Genomic DNA, 19,343 nt, shown 5'->3' on the forward strand with positions numbered 1-19,343 from the left:
TACTTGTTGTTCTTATTCTACAATGATCTCATTATACTCTTTAATCGACTTATGTATTGGAATGAATATGTATTACGAGCACGCCAATATTTTGTATTTGTCTCTCCTTGATTACTATTGTATTTTCCTTATGTGTTGTAATTTGTATATTTACATGTAAACAAAATGAATTTCCATTAGGTTGGACAATAAAAAACTAATATATCTCTCAAGCTTGGTAACTGGACACATTTGAACGGTAAGTTTTAAAGTATAGCGCTCCCAACAGAGCTATTACAACAAGTGAGAAGAGTGCGGGTATCTCGCAACTCTTGGGTCCCATTTCATAAAGGAATAATAACTGTTTTAACTATTCCATTATGGCAACTACACTGGAACCCTTGATTTTGATTGGCTGCTGAGCCCTGTTACCATGGCAGGTGGGTGTTTCATAAAGCTGCTGTTAGTAAGATAAGAGCGATTTTAAGAACGATTGGTGATCCTTTCTTGTGGTAAATGGTATATTCATTGGCGATGGTCTAGCGAGTAAGAAAGGATCACCAGTCGTTCTTAAAGTTGCTCTTAACTCTCGAACAGCTTTATGAAACGGCCCCCAGTTGACATGATGACTGATTTACAACTGTTCTGATTCTTTCATGAAACGGGGTCCTGATATATAGGAGAAACCATGTACGCAGAAGTGATGGGAAATATGCAAGAACCGTTTCACCAGCCTCAGCAGCGGTACCGCTCATCATTCCCCTCTCCCCTTTCAATATACGGTGGTCATCTCCGGCATCGAAGTCGAGTTGGTTACCAGGACGTCTTCGGGTACGTATAGGATTCCTATTATTCAATGAAAGACAGGTAGGGTTGAAGACGATTTGTGACAATTTGACGTCACCCATATAAAGGAGAATAAAAAGGATGTAATGATGATTTATCTTTGATATGCCAATCTCTGTAGACTATTCAGAGCCCAAAACACATATTTGATTTTATTATTGTTTTCTTCAGCATTCATATTTGTATAATACATTTTCCATAACATAACAAAACTATATATTAAAACCAAATTGTTTTTGGCATGCATCGTAGAGAAAAAAATTATCGTTCTTAACAAAATAATGATCTACTGGCATTATTTATTACGTAGGCAATGGTGGATCTATAGGAAGGGGGGTGGTTACCCGTCCCCACCCCCTGGATCATCGTCTAATAGAATGAGAGGACATTGTCTTTTTTCAGTTGACAATTGCCATGACAGCGTCCCTTCTTTCCAAATGTACCATACCCCATCCCCCCTCATGCCCTGCTTATTATTATGTTTGGGGTTAGGACTGAGGTGATTAATATATTGTATATGTATAGATATAATAGATAAACCACTCATGGATTGAATTGCCTTCGTGCATTAGAGTATTATTATATTTTTAAAAATGTATCGATTTAGCATACAAGGAAAGTGAAAATCCACGAAAGGAATTGCCCCGGTGCCGGCACACCGAACAGGTAAAAGTAGGTTTACAAAAAAGAATGGAAATGAAATTGTACGTCTTTTAATGTAGGTCTGTACAATTCGAAAAAACAGTTCACGTCATTCATTAACTATTCTTGCGGTAAAAAGAATGATTACCTGAACAGATTATTATGTACTCGATGTGAATGTGATTTTATCCGGTTCGGGATACGGTTATTCGTACTAATCGATGTACCGGATACCTTTGACGGATATGATTGAACAGAAATGGATATGCTTTTTTTATATCTACCTGCAATACAAGCCGTGGTGAAACAAGCAACGGATCCAGCGAAGAGGGCACGCAGGGCCACCGGGGACAGGATCTTAGTCTGGTTGGGTGCCAGTGGGGTTAGGATGCCCAAGATCATTCCTACCGAGCCTATATTTGAGAAGCCGCAGAGGGCGTAAGTCGCAATAACTTCTGAACGTACCTGTAGGGCAATCATTAAAGATACAGCATGATAAGTAAAACCACACCAGTGACATATCTAGCACCGCGGTCACGTGAATTAATCGAAATTACATTGTACTGCAGAGATAGAGTAGCGCGTAAGCCAAAAATATCGATTTCAAACAATAATCTTTGTCAAACCAAGAGCAGTATTGGTGTATGTTGACTAATGGAAAAGCTCGGTGACCCATAAAACGAAAAATCTGAGGCACTCCGATATTTGTCTACCATTAATACATTCGTAACGTCAATTAAAGACACACCCACGAAGGCACACACTTGCACGTGCACACGCATACAATCACCCACGGGTATGGGTGCCAATATACACCCACATACACACACACATGTGTTTTTATTTTCAGAAAACACGTTAATACATTCAAACACGTTCATACAATGCGTGCTCCATCGAAAGGTGTCCTGAAACGCCAACGTTTGTTCTGCGGCACAATTACGCTGATACTCACAGACAAAGTTGGTCCATTTCCCGTTGCTCTGTTTCTGATGTACTCCCCCATGACACCGTAAGCATAGAATTCGTTCAGGAACGTCTTGAGACCGATCAACTCTGCCACCACCTGACAGTCCGACCATTCCACCCCCATCATGAAGGCCAGGGGCATGAAGACGTAGGAACAGATCAACTGGAACAAAGACGGAAGCCAGGGAACTTAAATACTGCAATCAACTATTTTGAATGTTCGATTGATTATTTCAAAAACTAGATTAGCCATGGTTTTAACTATCAAGTTACAACTATTTTACAATGACCCCCCCCCCTCAAAAAAAAAAAGAATTGAACTGCTAACACTGTCATGATTTTGGTTAAAATGACGGATGATGGCAGTTTGGACAACGTACATAGATTCATACATACAGTAATATATAGGTCTACTTGCAAAAAGGGTTTTAGAGATGACTGATTCACCTCAAAGGTTAACTCCGGATAACCAACAAGTCCTCCAAAGTATCCGAGGAGTGCGTTGACGAGGGCTAGGATGGATAGAAATGCCACAAGATTGGCAGCGATGTTGAGGACGATTGATATACCCAGTGCTGCTCCGTTTGCTGCTGCTTCAACCACGTTGCGCTCAGTTCTAGAAAAAGTGATCAAAAGGAAAGAGCGATAATTCACTGAGATCCGAGGTTAGTTAAAGCAGGTATGGCTCTGCTAGTGGACTCTTCATAACGCGATGCCGTTATACATTATTTTGATGTGCTGTTACGTAGTAATGAAACTAGTTTTCTCCAATGAAAATAGGAAAAGTTTCAGGACTATGTCATGAATGTGGCACTCCTCCGTCAACCAACTGATTATGACGAGGATTCTACACCATTTTACAAGTCGATATATTGCCCCTCTCCCAATTTTTCACGAGGCGACCACCCCCCCCCCACTCCTATCGACACCTCTGGATTTCCGTAATAGTTAGTTTTTCCCTTTGTACAAGATAGATCTTCTTTTAAAAAAGATATATGCATTTCTGAACATAGCCTAAATGTTTGTACCCTTTCGGAAGCTCAACGTCGCTCTCCGTAACGAGTTTTGACTTCTCGGTCTCCGGGAATGCCAGCTTGGATATAGCCAGGGCTGCCGGCGCCGACATCACCGATGCAGCTATCAGGTGTGAAGGGTCAATCCCAGCGAAGATGTATCCACCGAGCGTGGCCCCTGCTACTGTGGCCAAACCTCCCGTCATTACGGCATGGAGCTCCGATTTGGTCATAACCTCTAGGTAAGGCGCGATCATCACGGAAGACTCACTCTGTAACATGGAGGGAAAGGACAGTATTCCGCTTAAGTCATAAGGGCTTTATCACAATATTATACTAATATAATCCAGTGAGGACATCATCGTGGCGCAGGATAATAATATTCCTGATGATATTTAAAGTGTACAAGATTATTATATTCTATAGATCGTAAGAGTTTGCAACGATACCGTGAATAACATTAGGATTACAACTGGATGAATTATAGGCGTACAAAGTCGAGCCTCTGAAAAAGGGACACTTAAAGTAATGATTGTTTTAAACAAAAGAATCATCAGTGACGAGGAACTATTTTAAAATGGAAATGTTGGATTGATTCCTAAGCAGGAGGAGATGAATTTAAACACACTACAACGCCCTACCATTTACACACATTTGAACAGTGTAATGACATAGAAACGAATTGTCAAGAACCAAAAATTTTGGCGGCTTCGAACAAACAGCCAACTCTCAAACCCATTGCCTGTTGATTTACCAGGCCGAAGAAGATGTTTCCAGCGGCGTTGATGGATTCGATGGCAGTAGTCTTCATGGTCCTCTGCATGAGCCAGGCCATCTTCTGAATCAATACCTGCATGATCCCCCAGTAGTAGAGTATGCCGATGAGGGCGCTAAAGTAGAACACTATGGGTAACACCTACAGTTGGATGATAAGCAAGAGGAAGCAACGTTGACGATAGTCTCATTTTATTTCAACAGAGCAGGGAAATAGTCGAGGCCGGAAAATCCGTAGCCTTTTGACGATGCTTCGTGAGTTGGCTATAATATTAAAGTAGTGGTAGAAGTGAGACTAGCCGTCGAGATCGAGCGACCTCACTCGCGATGGCTCATTCACCTGGGTTTGAGAAATTAGTTTTTTTTTTCTTGTCAGTCGCTCAGTTTCTGAAATACACGTCATATACCAGACATGAAGACTTGTCTAAAAGCTAATACTTTTGATTCATGAGGCCGCTAGAGAAAACCTTCTTCCTTATATTTCGTACACGTGACTACACCCTAGGCCAAGGTCGGCAAAATGTGACATTGAGGCCGGCCTCGACTACACTCCTGCAACAGAGTTTGATCAATTACCCCAAAATATGTAAATTAGGCCCTACATTAATTTAGGTCACTACGATCCTGCACTTGTAGGTTCCTGAAATGCTCCGGTGTTTTGACAATAGGAAGAAAAAAAGGATACTTTCAGAAAGTTAAATTTCAGTTTTACCCTTTGTAGGCCAAATAACTACTTTGCTATTTACAGAGTCCCGACCCCCCCCCCCCCCATCCCCTGCGTGACGCCTTCTTGTTTGGTTTTGAGGTGGTTACAGTCACATCTGGTGTAAGGAAAGAAACGTACGGCGAAAGCGAAGAAGTGTTCCTGATACCCTTCGCCGAAGAGGAAGATGGCACCAGCAGAGGAATAACTGAAGAGCCGTACGATCACCGTGTTAAGCCTCTCAAAGATGACCAACCCGACGTAGGTACGTAGGACAAAGAAGCCCAGAAGGAATTGCAGGACTAAGCCCCATATGACCGGTCTCCACAATACCTGTAAGAAAGAATAGTTGGGTTAAAGACAATTTCAGCATGATCAGTGGTCAAAGCAGGAGGGTTTTCTATCAAATGCAACATCCACATGATCCAAACATGGAGCGTTTTATCAAAGCGTATTTGTCCGACAAGCTGTCAGATCTGACATTCCTTGATTCTGATTAGCCGAGAAGCACCGTTATTCTACGCTAACTGTGACTTGTCGCTCAAAAGAAGTGCCTGTTTCGAACTTTGATTTTATTTCTTATAATAATAATAATAATGACAATAATAATAATAATAATACCAACATGCTTATATAGCGCATATCACTGCCAAATGCGTCCCTATGCGCTTAATTGGGTATTATTACCCTGGATTTAGCCTCGCAGCCTTTTACAGCGCGATGGCATTTCAAGGAATAAATTCCTGCCAGGTACCCATTTACCTCACCTGGGTCGAGTGCAGCACAATGTGGATGAATTTCTTGCCGAAGGAAATTACGCCATGGCTGGGATTCGAACCCACAACCCTTTGTTTCAAAGTCCTAAGACTAATCAACTGGGCCACAACTCTCCACGAATTATGTTGCCTTTAACTCTCCGCCAAAAATGCCCCCAGATCTGTAAGCACCTAAGAGCTTGCTTACTATTGGCAATCAATGATGCACATTTTACCCAAGTTGAAAGACATCTTTGTTTATGCAAGTTTAACACACGATTACTTTATTCTTATGGTGAAAATCAATTTTTTTTTTTTGGAAGATGTATGCCTACATGTTGGTGATAGATCAGATCGTTTCGAGAAAAGAAAAAAATTATCAAGAGAAAAACTTCTGCAAAAAAGATCTTTTTTTTAAAGTGGATCTTACAACCATGACCACAGTGACACTATTATGCTAGAATCATTTTCGGGGAAGTTGATGGCATCGATACTCCTTAATTTGCATCACATGCACTCAACCTTCTATTAAATCGAGTCAACTCGTATCGTAGTTAAAAATCTCGCAAAGTCACTTTACATCAATGAACCTTCATGAAATAAAACATTTAACCAGGGCCAACAAGTTTTGAAAGTTGCGGGGGGCTAACCATGCAAAAAATGTTTTTGTACACGGTTTTGGAAAAAAAGGTGGAGAAGGGGCCAGCCCCCCGGTTCCGCAACCCTATTCCCTTCAGAATGCAAAAATGAATTACATGTATATGTCTATTACCTTGTTTGGATTTGTTGACGTAAAATAACATAATAGAATTAGAAGGACCAGCCCTGCGAATGAGATGAGTTGGATGGGATTGTTTCTTGTCACTAAGTACAACACAACTCCGAATCCTACAAGTGATGCAACCATCAAGGGCCTGTGGAATATGAAATAAAAGATACAAAAAGTTAGATGTACACTGTTTATCAACGCATGTTGCGTCCAAATCAAGAAAAGATGTTCCAATCTTCTTTCGCCCTGGATTTAGGCAGTAGTCAAGGGGTAAAGGTATTGTTCTATGTATTGCAACAATTGCATGGAAAGTTTTGCAGACAGATGGACTGTAAAGGCTTTTCGTATGTCTCATATGTTATACATTTGTTACCAACGGGCCATTTCATAAAGCTGTTCGTAGGTTAAGAGTATACTAATTTAAGAACGGCGGGTTATCCTTTCTTGTGGTAAATGATATTCACCATTTAACGTCCATTTATTATTATTAAGCGCGTAAGAAAGGTTCACCAGTCGTAAAAAAGTAGCTCTTAACTTACGAGAAGCTTTAAGAAACACCCACCTGTTGGCTTAGTAAAGCGAATATCATTTACCTCAAGAAAGGATAACCCGCCGTTCTTAAATAAGTTTACTCTTAACCTACGAACAGCTTTATGAAACGGCCCGTTGGTAACAATTAAGTGATATACATAACTTATTTTCATTACAGCAAATTAATACAACAGATTATACCAGGATTACAGCAAAAACAATGACACTCATTGACCATATGTTAACTAACTCAATTGAGAAAATAAAATCACATGGTGTTTTGCATGTTGGAATGAGTGATCACTCTTTAAGTTATTTAATATGGAAGTCAAAGACTGAAAATTCTTCTCGAGTTATTAATTATAGAAAATTTTCTGGTTTTGATTTAGAATCTTATTTAGATGATTTAAGTAATCAACCTTGGCATGAAATTCTTGATTGTACGTGTATCAGTGAAGCAGTCAGTAAATGGAGGCTTTACTTATGAATGTTGTTAACCAGCATATGCCTATCAAGAGCAAGAAAATTAGTAATAAGAAGTCTCCATGGATGAATTCATATATTTTTGAATTGATAAGAAAAAGAGATAAATTAAAGCGAAAAGCTTGGAAAAATAAGGATGAAACAATGATGAAAGAATACAGAAAACTGAGAAATAATGTTACTTTTGAGATAAGGAAAAGAAAGAAAAAATATTATTCCGAAAAGATATTGAAAATAAAAGAAAACTCTGGTAACACCTGGAAAGTATTGACATCTTTATTACCTCGCACCAATAGTAATAAAAATATACATTTCAAAGAGATAGTGAAACTTTGTTCGAAAAAAGTGAAAAATTTAACGAGTATTTTGCAAACGTTGGAAATTATTTAGCATCCACAATTCCTATTACAAATGAATCCATATCTAATCAAGAATATCAAGCCGTATCTTCTTTCAATTTTAGAGTATTATCAGAGGCAGCTGTTTTGAAAGAAATAAATCTCTTGAAAAATAAACCTTCTTATGGAATTGATGGAATCACAGCACAGTTTTTAAAATTATCTTCTGCTGTTATAGTTCCTTCTTTAACTTATCTTTTTAATAAGTCACTACTAGATTGTGTTTTTCCTAATCAGTTTAAAATTGCTAAAGTAATTCCATTATTTAAATCTTGTAACAAAGATTACCCTTCTAATTTTAGACCGATATCAATTTTACCAACTGTTTCGAAAATTCTTGAGAAACTATCAATTGAAATCTTACATGAAAGAATACAATATACTTTGTCCCCAACAGTCGGGCTTCAGAGAAAAGCATTCGACTGTAACGTCTTTATTGAAAGTTACCGATGAATGGTTGAAAGAAATGGATAATGGCTTTTATACTGGTGCTGTGTTCATCGACCTGAAAAAAGCTTTTGACACCGTAGATACTACAATACTTATTAGAAAACTCTCAAGAATTGGTGTTTCGACGGACGCCTTACGCTGGTTCGAAAGTTACTTGTTACAATAAGGAATGTACTTTAATAGAGACAATATATCATAATATAAACATATATAAACTGGAATTCCTCAGGGCTCCATACTTGGACCAATTTTATTTACAATTTACATAAATGATCTCATAACACAAGTAAAAAACTGCAAATTGCATTTATATGCAGATGATACAGTGTTGTATTTTTCTCATAGAAATGTTGATATTATTGAAAAAAATATAAATTTTGATCTCCGTAAAATTCATAACTGGTTATGTTGTAATAAACTAAGTCTTAACGTGCTTAATGTTAATAAAACCATTTGCATGTTATTTGGAACTGGGAAAATGCTATCTAAATGTGATATTTTAAATGTAACTATATCTGGTAAACGTATTGATCAACGAAATACTGTTAAATATCTGGGAATGTACCTTGATCCAAAGTTAAAATGGAATATACACATTGACGAAATGTGCACTAAAATTAGTAAGGTAGTCAGCTTTCTGGCCCGTCTTAGACATTTATATCAGAATCCAATCTGAAGATGGTTTACAATTCTATTATCCTTCCACTTTTTGATTATGCAGATATTGTTTATGATTCGGCAAGCAAAAAACACACTGAACGTTTGCAAAAATTACAAAATAGGGCCGGACGTCTCATTTTAAAAATAAATCCGTTTAATCACGTTTCAAACAATGATATTCATATAAAACTAGGATGGCAGTCTCTCAAATCAAGGCGTAAATCACATTTAAACATAATGGTATACAAATCCCTTCATAACTCAGCCCCACCTTATTTAGCAGAGTCTTTTCATATTGTAATCATTCGTATTCTCTCCGATCGCAAGGAAATATTAAAATCCCAAACCCAAGAGTGAATGCTGTCGAAGAACGTTCTTATATAGAGGATCACAAGAATATAATAACCTACCATCTACAATAAAATTGTCAAATAGCCTATTTACTTTTTATAAAAATTTAAATAAGTTAATTCAGTCTTGCCCTGACCTTTAAAAGAAATACTAGCGACAAGTGGGGGTGGTGGGGGGGGGGGGTCGCGTTATAGGGTATAGATGTATTCTCTTGTATTCTTTTTACTGTTTTTCATTATTGTTTAGTTAAATTATTATGTTTAATTCTATTTTATGTCATGTACAGTAACTGTTGTTATATCATATGTTATGTACAGTAACTGTTGTTACATATTTTCTGGACCCCAAGGAAGAACAGCTTTGTTACATTAACAAAGCTGAGTGGGTTAATCCAGCCATCTCACTTTCGATTTTTATTATGTACATACATTTACATTGTATTGTTTTTTTTTAACATTGTGATATGGAAAATAAATACCAATACCAATACCAATATATTTTATTATGTTATTCCTCGGAAGTCTCCAACATTCTTGAGATCTGAAGATTATGATTCGTAATGGTGAGTATACGATTCGTTGTTGAAATATAACATAATAAGCTGTTTGAAATGTTGAGCGTTGTGGCCCAGTGGATTAGTCTTTGGACTTTGAAACAGAGGTCGTGGGTTCGAATGCGAGCCATGGCGTAATTTCCTTCAGCAAGAAACTTATCCACAATGTGCTGCACTCAACCCAGGTGAGTAAATGGGTACCGGTAGGAAGTTATTCCTTAAAAAGATGTGTGCGCTATGAACGCCTAGCTTAGCCGGGTAATATAGGAGCGCCTTGAGCACCTAACAAGGTGGATATGTGCACAATATAAATACCCTATATTATTATTATTATTATTATTATTATCAAAATGGAGCGCACGATCCCCGGCGCTGTTGGATGGTTTTGTACTCGCCGCCATCTGAAGATCATTGACGTAATTCTGCGACTGCGACGGCAGCTGGCGAAATCCGCAGTGCTTACGCAATGTCAAACAGCCCCACTGGCAGGCCTCTGAATCCGGGGATCGTGCACCTTTAAGTTTACATCACTGGTATACAGTTGCATACATGGAAGGAATCTGTCCGCAAAGGTAGGGGGGCCAGGGGCTGGAAACTTTGAAAAGCAAAAAAAGGGGGAGGGGTTATTTCCCACATGTAAGGTCACAATATTAACCCCCCCCCCAAAAAAAAAAAAGAGAGAAAGTTTTCACCCAAAATTTAAGGTCATGTAGTCTAAAATATATATATTATTTCGATTGTATTTTTCTCAATCATAAAAGACAAAAATAGTAGGGGAACATTGTGTCCCCCTACTATTTTTTGTATGGGGACATTTCCCCCCTGTCCCCCCCCCCCCCCCCGCCCTGGATTTCCGCCCATGGTTGCATACCATTTTAAGTAGGTCCATTTCCGTTCAATCGCTCTCCACATCGGTTTAATGCAGCGGTCATCAATGACCTCCCCTTTAGTATCCCTGATCAGGACATAGCTGTATACGACCACGGTTATACTCGTGATGATGACGAGGATGAGGCCGCTTCGAAGTCGATGATGCACGCAGCAATGAGGTAGGCGGAATACAGGCATATAAGTAAAACGAGGAAGATATCCTTCAGAGTCTTTCTGTTCCTCTTGAAGAATGCGCTAAGAATTCCTGTCCTCTGGAAGATTTTCTGAATTCAAAAAAAAGTGAAGACCATTGATTGTTAACGAATCTGTAGAAGTTGCTAATCTGGTGGTAATAGGCCAACATTAAGCAAGTTTTTTGTGTGTGCAGCCCTGCCGGTGGAGTCGTTTACTGCATGGATTAAACATGGATAGACATACTTCAGCATGATTGCAATACTTATGATCGTGATTGTAAAACAATTTTATGGTACAGTATATAGTATTTATTTTCCGTATAAAAGTGCAAAATGGATGGATAGCCCATATTCAGTTTTGTCGACATGAAAATACTATTCTTCCATATAAATGAAAAGTAAACACATATGAAAGAAGCATAACATAATAGTAAATCAAACAAAATAACAAAAGTGACATAATATAACCTGTCACTTATAAGAAAAGATTATATAATTCAATACTTTGGCAAGAATTTATACGAAATATTTTACAAAAATGATTGAATTAGGCTACTATCATAATCATTGAAATAAGTTGTTCGCAAGGAGCAAAAGACTGTCGTAGGTAAAAAATAATAAAATGAATATACAATGATTGTTAACTGTCGTATTGCGCAAAATTTTGGTTCCCGCATACAACTTTAAGAGGACAACTAAAGTAATAGAGCGTAAAAGTATTGCAGGGAATTCAGTACAAAAAATACACATCGCATTGAGACAGATACCAAAACCTAACTATATACACTGATTGGATTCATACATGGACCTATAGACCAATTTCACAACGTGAGAGGCAGCAGACTGGTCGCCATGCTTCGGTGGGCGAATCAACTTTTATAGTACACAAGTCAATAGGGTATTTGGTACATTTGTTCGATTTTATTTTTTATTTTGGACCAATTGAGCAGATTTCTTGTAAGATTCACAATGAGCATTAATCGGAGAAGTTCAGGTCGCAGCTGTGTTGTGTTCAATTGCCACAACGATTGGAGAACGCTTCAGGATTGGAAGCAAAGTGAATGTGAAATTCACTCGCCTTGGACTCATGAAGCCTGTTTGTGTGAAGCCGTACTCCCTGCATAGGTTTCCAGGCCGTGATGAAGGCCCTGTTTCATAAAGAGTTGCTATGATAGCAACTCCTGCTGGAATGGTAACTACCATGGCAAAAGTGAGAATTCTGCTTCCTGATTCGCTTTTATAATAAAAGTTGCCATTCCAGCAAGAGTTGCTATCATAACTTTTTTTATGAAATGGGCATTCTCACTGTTACCATGGTAGTTAACATTCCAGCAGGAGTTGCTATCATAACAACTTTTTATGAAACAGGGCCCTGGCCCTCTCTTCCCCTTCCTCCTTTCTCTCTGTTTTATTATCTTGCCTTGCCCCCTCCTTTTGGATACTTATAGGCCTGCATAAAATTGGTGGTGGTGTTTTTTTGTGGGGGGGGAGGGAGGGGATTTATTTGATCATGCTTAGATGGAAATATCAGTCCCTCCCTCTCTCTCTCTCTATCTCACACTATCCCTCTCTCTCTCTCCCTCTCACTATCCCCTTCTCTGTATTACACTATCCCTCTCTCTCCCTCTCTCACACACTCTCTCGCTAGCCCCCCCCCCCCCCTCTCTCTCTCTCACTACCCCCCCCCCCTTCTCACTATTCCCTCTCACTATCCCCCTCCTCTCACACATACCCTCTCCCCCCTTTCCCCTCTGTCGTCCTCTCTCTCATCCTCTCTCTCACTCTATGTGACGTTCACTCTCCCGCTACTCTAACACAATTTACTAGCAACAAGAAGTGAGCTCCCTGATGAAAACCAACAGCGATTCTTGGTCATCATCAACTCACTTTTACTGACAAAACTAAGGGAAAAAGTAGCCAAAGTGCAAAATTATTCATCATACCTTCATCGGTCAGATATGGCCACTGTCTTACATCGTCTACCCAGGTGTCCATGCTTTATTTTATTGATTTATGATGAAGTTAATGACACAATATCAGAGCTTATCTGTAATCTTTCATTGAATTTGTACACAGAGCCAATCGCGGTCAGCGCACTTACCCACCGCAGCAATGGCGTCGCCGAAAGAGGGCCAAATACATAAACCGGCCGTGAAATGGGTCTATATAGTCCAGGATAGAAGAGGCGTAACCTTGTTTTTTATATATACAATATTTTTTTATGGTTTCTTGTCAATTCGAGGGTGCTGATTACGAATCTGAATGATGCCACTCGTGTAACCTTGAGCATTTTCCGCAAATTGGCAAAATCCAATATGGCCGCCAAAATATGCAAATTACCCATAAAAATCCTAAAATTGTCCGCACATTAGCTACGAAATGCATGAAATTGTGTGGCAGGAGTGAGATACTCCCTGAAAAAACAATTTTCGACAAAATATTTATTTTCCTCATATTTAAAATGGCCGCCATAGTCCATTGTATACTATATTATGTACAATATAAATAGGGAAAACTAGCTTTCACAAAAGTGAGCACTAAAATGCATATTATTAAGATTAAACGAGTGGAATACTGACTAAAAACATTATTGTTAACGAAATATAGTATTAATATGCCATGTATGTGATGAATGTTGTATTTAGATATTCAAAATGGCTGCCAAAGGCCCTAAAAAGCATTATGCACAATGAGAAAGAGGGGCAAAAAAATCACAAGAGTGATCATTAAAATGCATATATATGTGATACATTAATGGGATACTGTTTAAAACACATACTTTCTAACGAAATATATTATTCAGGTTTAAAGTTTGTGTTAAAGGGGAAGTTCACCCTGACAAAAAGTTTATTGTAAAAATAGCAGAAAAAATAATAAAAAATATTGCTGAAGGTTTGAGAAAAATTCATCAAATAACTAAAAAGTTATTAGAATTTCAATTATTTGATTTGTGACGTCATATGCGAGCAGCATTCCTACATAACGAATGGTAAAAAATCAAATGAAATTTCATTTTCTCAGAAAATTAGAAATGGTTTTTTCACTGTACCTTATATAATCAATAGACAAATCATTTCACACCCGATCATGAAAAGAAAACAAAATTAAGTCATCAGGAACCATGCAAAATTTGAAATTCATGCATTTTATATTACATAACACATGGGGCAGCTGCTCGTTTATGACGTCACAAATCCAAAACTTTGAACTCTAATAACTTTTTTACTCTTTGACGGATTTCCTCAAACCTTCACCAATATTTTTAAATATTTTTTCTGCTATTTTTACATCAAAGTTTTCTTCAGGGTGAACTTCCCCTTTAAATACTGTATTTTTACTTTCAAAATGGCCGCCAGAGACATTAACAGTATTATGCACAATGCAAAGTGGGAAACCAATATTAGCACCATAAATGCAAGTATTAGTGATCTATGAGTAAAATCTTGTCTGAATGCATGATTTCTATTCAGAGATATCATTTATTCTGCCAGTTAGGTATTAAATACTGTTATTGGAAAATCAAAATGGCAGCTACAGTCCCTTAAGATATTATGCACAATGTGAATGGGAACAAATTATTTCATCAGAATTTGGCTTTGCTTGGCCAAATGGTGATGTATGAGTGACATATCGTCTGAAAACATGATTTATGACAAAATATATCATCTCTTATGTAATTTATGTGATAAATACTGTATTTCAACATACAAAATGGCTGCCATATGCCCTTTTTGTGAACATTATTTGTCTGCACTCAACTTGTATATTATACGATAAGGACTTATGTTGGCCATTTTCAATTTAAAAATGCAGTGTTTATCACCTAAAACATTATGATATATCTCATTAGAAACCATGGTGTTAGGCAATATTTCACCCTTGCATCAGAATTCACAATTATAGGCAATATTTAGAGTCAAACAAAGCCATATTCTGTCAAAATTATATTTCTAATGTTACAATGTACATAATACTTTTAGGACCTATGGCAGCCATTTTGGATTTCAAAGTACAGCATTCATAACCTCCACAACCAATATGTGATGTATTTAGTTAGAAATCATGTTTAAGACAATATTTTTACTCGTATTTCACAGTCATATGCATTTCATGATTCTCACTCTTGTGAAAATTAGTTTCTCCATTCGCATTGTACATGATAAATATAGGGATTATGGCGGCCATTTTGAATGTCAAAATACAGCATTTATCACATAAATTACATATTAAAGATATCATACATTTTGTTATAAATCATGTTTTCAGACGATATTTCACTCATACATCCCCATTTGGCCAAGCAAAGCCAAATTATGCTGAAATAATTTGTTCCCATTCACATTGTGCATAATATCGTAGGGCCTGTAGCGGCCATTTTGACTTTCCAATAAAAGTATCTATCACCTATCTGGCATAATAAATGATATCTCTTAATAGAAATTATGCTTTCAGACAATATTTTACTCATAGATCACTAATACCTGCATTTATGGTGCTCACTCCTGTGAATATTGGTTTCCCACTTGCAATTGTGCATAACACTGTTAATGTCTCTGGCGGCCATTTTGAAGGTAAACATACAGTATTTAACACAAACTTTTAACCTGAATGATGTATTTCGTTAGAAAATACGTTTTTAAACAGTATCCCATGAATTTATCACATATAAAATGCATTTTAGTGATCACTCTTGTGATTTCTTTGCCCCACTTTCTCATTGTTGATAATGCTTTTAGGGCCTTTGGCAGCCATTTTGAATATCTAAATACAACATTCATCACATACATGGCATATTAATACTATACTTCGTTATGTTTTTAGTCAGTATTCCACTCGTTTAATCTTAATAATATGCATTTTAGTGATCACTCTTGTGAATTTTTTGGCCCCCATTGCCATTGTACGCAATACTGTTTGGGCCAGTGGCGGCCATTTTAGACATCAAAATGCAGAAATGTTCCCATTTATGACATAATAAATGATATACCTCGTTAGTAATGATTATTTGCATAATATTACTCCGTTCATATATCGCGATTTTTTGCGGTTTAGTGCTCATTTTTGTAAAAAAAATAGTTTTCCCTATTCATATTGTACATAATAGAGTATACAATGGACTATGGCGGCCATTTTGAATATCAGGAAAATAAATATTTTGTCAAAAATTATTTTTTCAGAGTGTATTTTACTCCTGCCACACGCTTCCATGCATTTCATAGCCAATGTGCGGACAATTTTAGGATTTTTATGGGTAATTTGCATATTTTGGCGGCCATATTGGATTTTGTCAATTTGCGGAAAATGCTCAAGGTTACACGAGTGGCATCATCCAGATTCGTGATCAGCACCCTCGAATTGACAAGAAACCATCAAAAAATATTGTATATATAAAAAAACAAGGTTTGGTCAAGTTTCTATGGGGCCTATCCTGGACTAATAAGAAATGGACGATTAACGCGAGCATTCTTTTGATGCAATCATAGTCGCCGTACCCTGATTATGTGCATATTAATGAGAAACATACAGGTGTTTTGACAATCGCGGCTACCGAGGCGAATCTGATCTGTACAAAGGAATCTTTTACTTCTTCTTGGCGTTTGTTGGCTGATGTCCTGTAACAGATTATACCTTTCAATTAAGATGGTTCAGTTTTGGAACAGCAAATTGAGAAGTAGACGATTGTTGTGATATCAAATATATTATTATCAATTTGCACGCTTCTGCACACCCATAATGACCTTACTAACAACGAGAGGGGGACGACCCCTACAAGAATCCCACCATGTTTCTCTGGAATGTCATGAGGAAATCTTTAATATATGATTAAAAATTACAATCAGTCAATTTCATTTTTTTTTCAGCCTCTATCTCGAAATATTCACACATTTTCCCCATGATTAAAAAATGATTAAAAATTACAATCAATCAATTTCATTTTTTTTCAGCCTCTATCTCGAAATATTCACACATTTTCCCAAATAAAAACTGTGGAACTAAGATATTTATTTGTAAACCAGAACTGCACATTAATTTCAGAGAATTTAGGTAATTTATTACCTTCTGCGCATACAATTTGTCTAATGTTAAATGTCCGAATCACCGAAGGCTTCTGTAACTCATGGTTTAATTGACGGCCACCATGATGGTGTCACAGGAGATAAAATATGAAGAGAATGTTATTCGCATGACAATAACAGTCAGATGTTAGTGAATTCATTAACTAACCGATGAATGTCCAGCTTCATAGGTCCATGATTCATATAAGGAGTAAATAATTAACAAAAGGTTAAATACCTTCCAGATGATTGCTTGTAAGTCTTCGTCCTCCTCATCTTCTGTCGTGTCTCCTGCCTCTGTTATACCTGAATCACCAGCACCCGTGACTTCTCTTTCGTTGTATCTTAATTCTATTTCTTCCATATTTGGACTGTTTTCTTCTACCTGAATATTAGACGTCAAACGAGAAAAATGGTAATTTTGTGGAATGGTCAATAATCTAGATCGGAGCTGAGTGACATTTTCATCAACAGTACACCTGACATCTTTCCTTGATTATGATTGGCTGAGAAGCACTGTTACTATGGAAACTGTCGGATAAATCAGTCTGTGTTGGATAAAATATCGGACATGTCCTTTCATAAAACGCTCCAAATCAATCAGCTTCAATATTAGAAATGGACATTATCATGTTAAACCCCATCAATGTTTAATATAATTTTATACACACACACACATATATATATATGCCTATAAAATGCTGAAAATGAGGTTGACTTTAAAACAGGTAAACTGACCTTCCTATTACTTCCGGTGACATTGTATCTGGCTGCTGCTCGGCTCATATTGACCCTGGAAGAGTACAGTTAGTTAAAGGGGAAGTTCACCCTGAAGAAAACTTTGTTGTGTAAAAATAGCAGAAAAAATAGTAAAAAATATTGGTGAAGTTTTGAGGAAAATCCGTTGAAGAGTAAAAAAGTTATTAGAGTTCAAAGTTTTGGATTTGTGACGTCATAAACGAGCAGCTGCCCCATGTGTTATGTAATATAAAATGCATGAATTTCAAATTTTGTATGGTTCCTGATGACTTAATTTTGTTTTCTATTCATGATCGGGTGTGAAATGATTTGTATATTGATATACAAAAGGTACAGCGAAAACCATTTTCAATTTTCTGAGAAAATGACATTTCATTGAATTTTTACCATTCGCTATGTAGGAATGCTGCTCGCATGTGACGTCACAAATAAAATAATTTAAATTCTAATAATTTTTATTATTTGATGAATTTTTCTCAAACCTTCGGCAATATCTTTTATTATTTTTTCTGCTATTTTTACAATAAACTTTTTGTCAGGGTGAACTTCCCCTTTAAATACTCATTACATTACAGAGTGTATATGATTTAAACTATGGGAAGTATACTTAACAGGGTAGATGGGAAAACAAATTGATACACGTATTATATATTTATTGTCACTATTTCATTTTCATTATTTTGGTTGTCACATGGTCATTGTGATCAATAATATTAGCATTACAATAAATTGATATTATTATCATTTACATTATTACTATAATTCTGATCACTATTACCATTATTGTCATTATAGTAGTAGTACTCATTGTATAATTACTTGTAGTATAGTAGCAGCAACATCAGCAGTAACAGAAGTAGTAGAAGTGGTATTATTATTATTATTAGTAGTAGTAGTAGTAGTAGTAGATTAGCAGCAGAAGTAGAAGCAGTAGTAGGAGTAGCAGTAGTAGTGGTTGTTGTTGTTGTCGTAATAATAGTATAGCAGTGGTACTAGTAGGAGTATTAGTAGTGGTAGTAGTATAGTAGTAGTAGTAGAAGTAGTAGTAGTAGTAGTAGTAGTAGTAGTAGTAGTAGTAGTAGTAGTAGTAGTAGTAGTAGTAAGTAGTAGTAGTAGTAGTAGTAGTAGTAGTAGTAGTAGTAGTAGTAGTAGTAGTAGTGGTGTAGTAGTAGTGGTAGTAGTAGTAGTGGTGGTAGTAGTAGTAGTATTGGTAGTAGTAGTAGTAGTAGTAGTAGTAGTAGTAGTAGTAGTAGTAGTAGTAGTAGTAGTAGTAGTAGTAGTAGTAGTAGAAGTAGTGGTGGTAGTAGTAGTAGTAGTAGTAGTAGTAGTGGTAGTAGTAGTAGTAGTAGTAGTAGTGGTAGTAGTAGTACTAGTAGTAGTAGAAGTAGTAGTAGTAGTAGTAGTAGTAGTAGTAGTAGTAGTAGTAGTAGTAGTAGTAGTAGTAGTAGTAGTAGTAGTAGTAGTAGTAGTAGTAGTAGTAGTAGTAGTAGTAGTAAGTAGTAGTAGTAGTAGTAGTAGTAGTAGTAGTAGTAGTAGTAGTGGTAGTAGTGGTGGTAGTAGTAGTAGTAGTAGTAGTAGTAGTGTAGTA

General features: G+C 36.9%; 1 protein-coding gene across 1 annotated transcript; it reads right to left on the reverse strand.

The window, feature by feature from the left end:
• Positions 1–524: 524 nt before the first annotated feature.
• On the reverse strand, positions 525–17,780 carry LOC121406346 (solute carrier family 28 member 3-like). The gene is given in 12 exon segments (XM_041597383.1): positions 525–825; positions 1,752–1,932; positions 2,423–2,599; positions 2,884–3,052; positions 3,465–3,721; positions 4,204–4,365; positions 5,068–5,259; positions 6,454–6,595; positions 10,748–10,889; positions 10,892–11,030; positions 17,235–17,381; positions 17,735–17,780. Coding segments are annotated over 11 exon segments (1,761 nt in total). The 5' UTR covers positions 17,361–17,381; positions 17,735–17,780; the 3' UTR covers positions 525–751.
• Between the last annotated feature and the right edge of the window lie 1,563 nt (positions 17,781–19,343).

The sequence above is a fragment of the Lytechinus variegatus genome, chromosome 19 (genome assembly GCF_018143015.1).
Source record: "Lytechinus variegatus isolate NC3 chromosome 19, Lvar_3.0, whole genome shotgun sequence".
NCBI lineage: Eukaryota > Metazoa > Echinodermata > Echinoidea > Temnopleuroida > Toxopneustidae > Lytechinus > Lytechinus variegatus.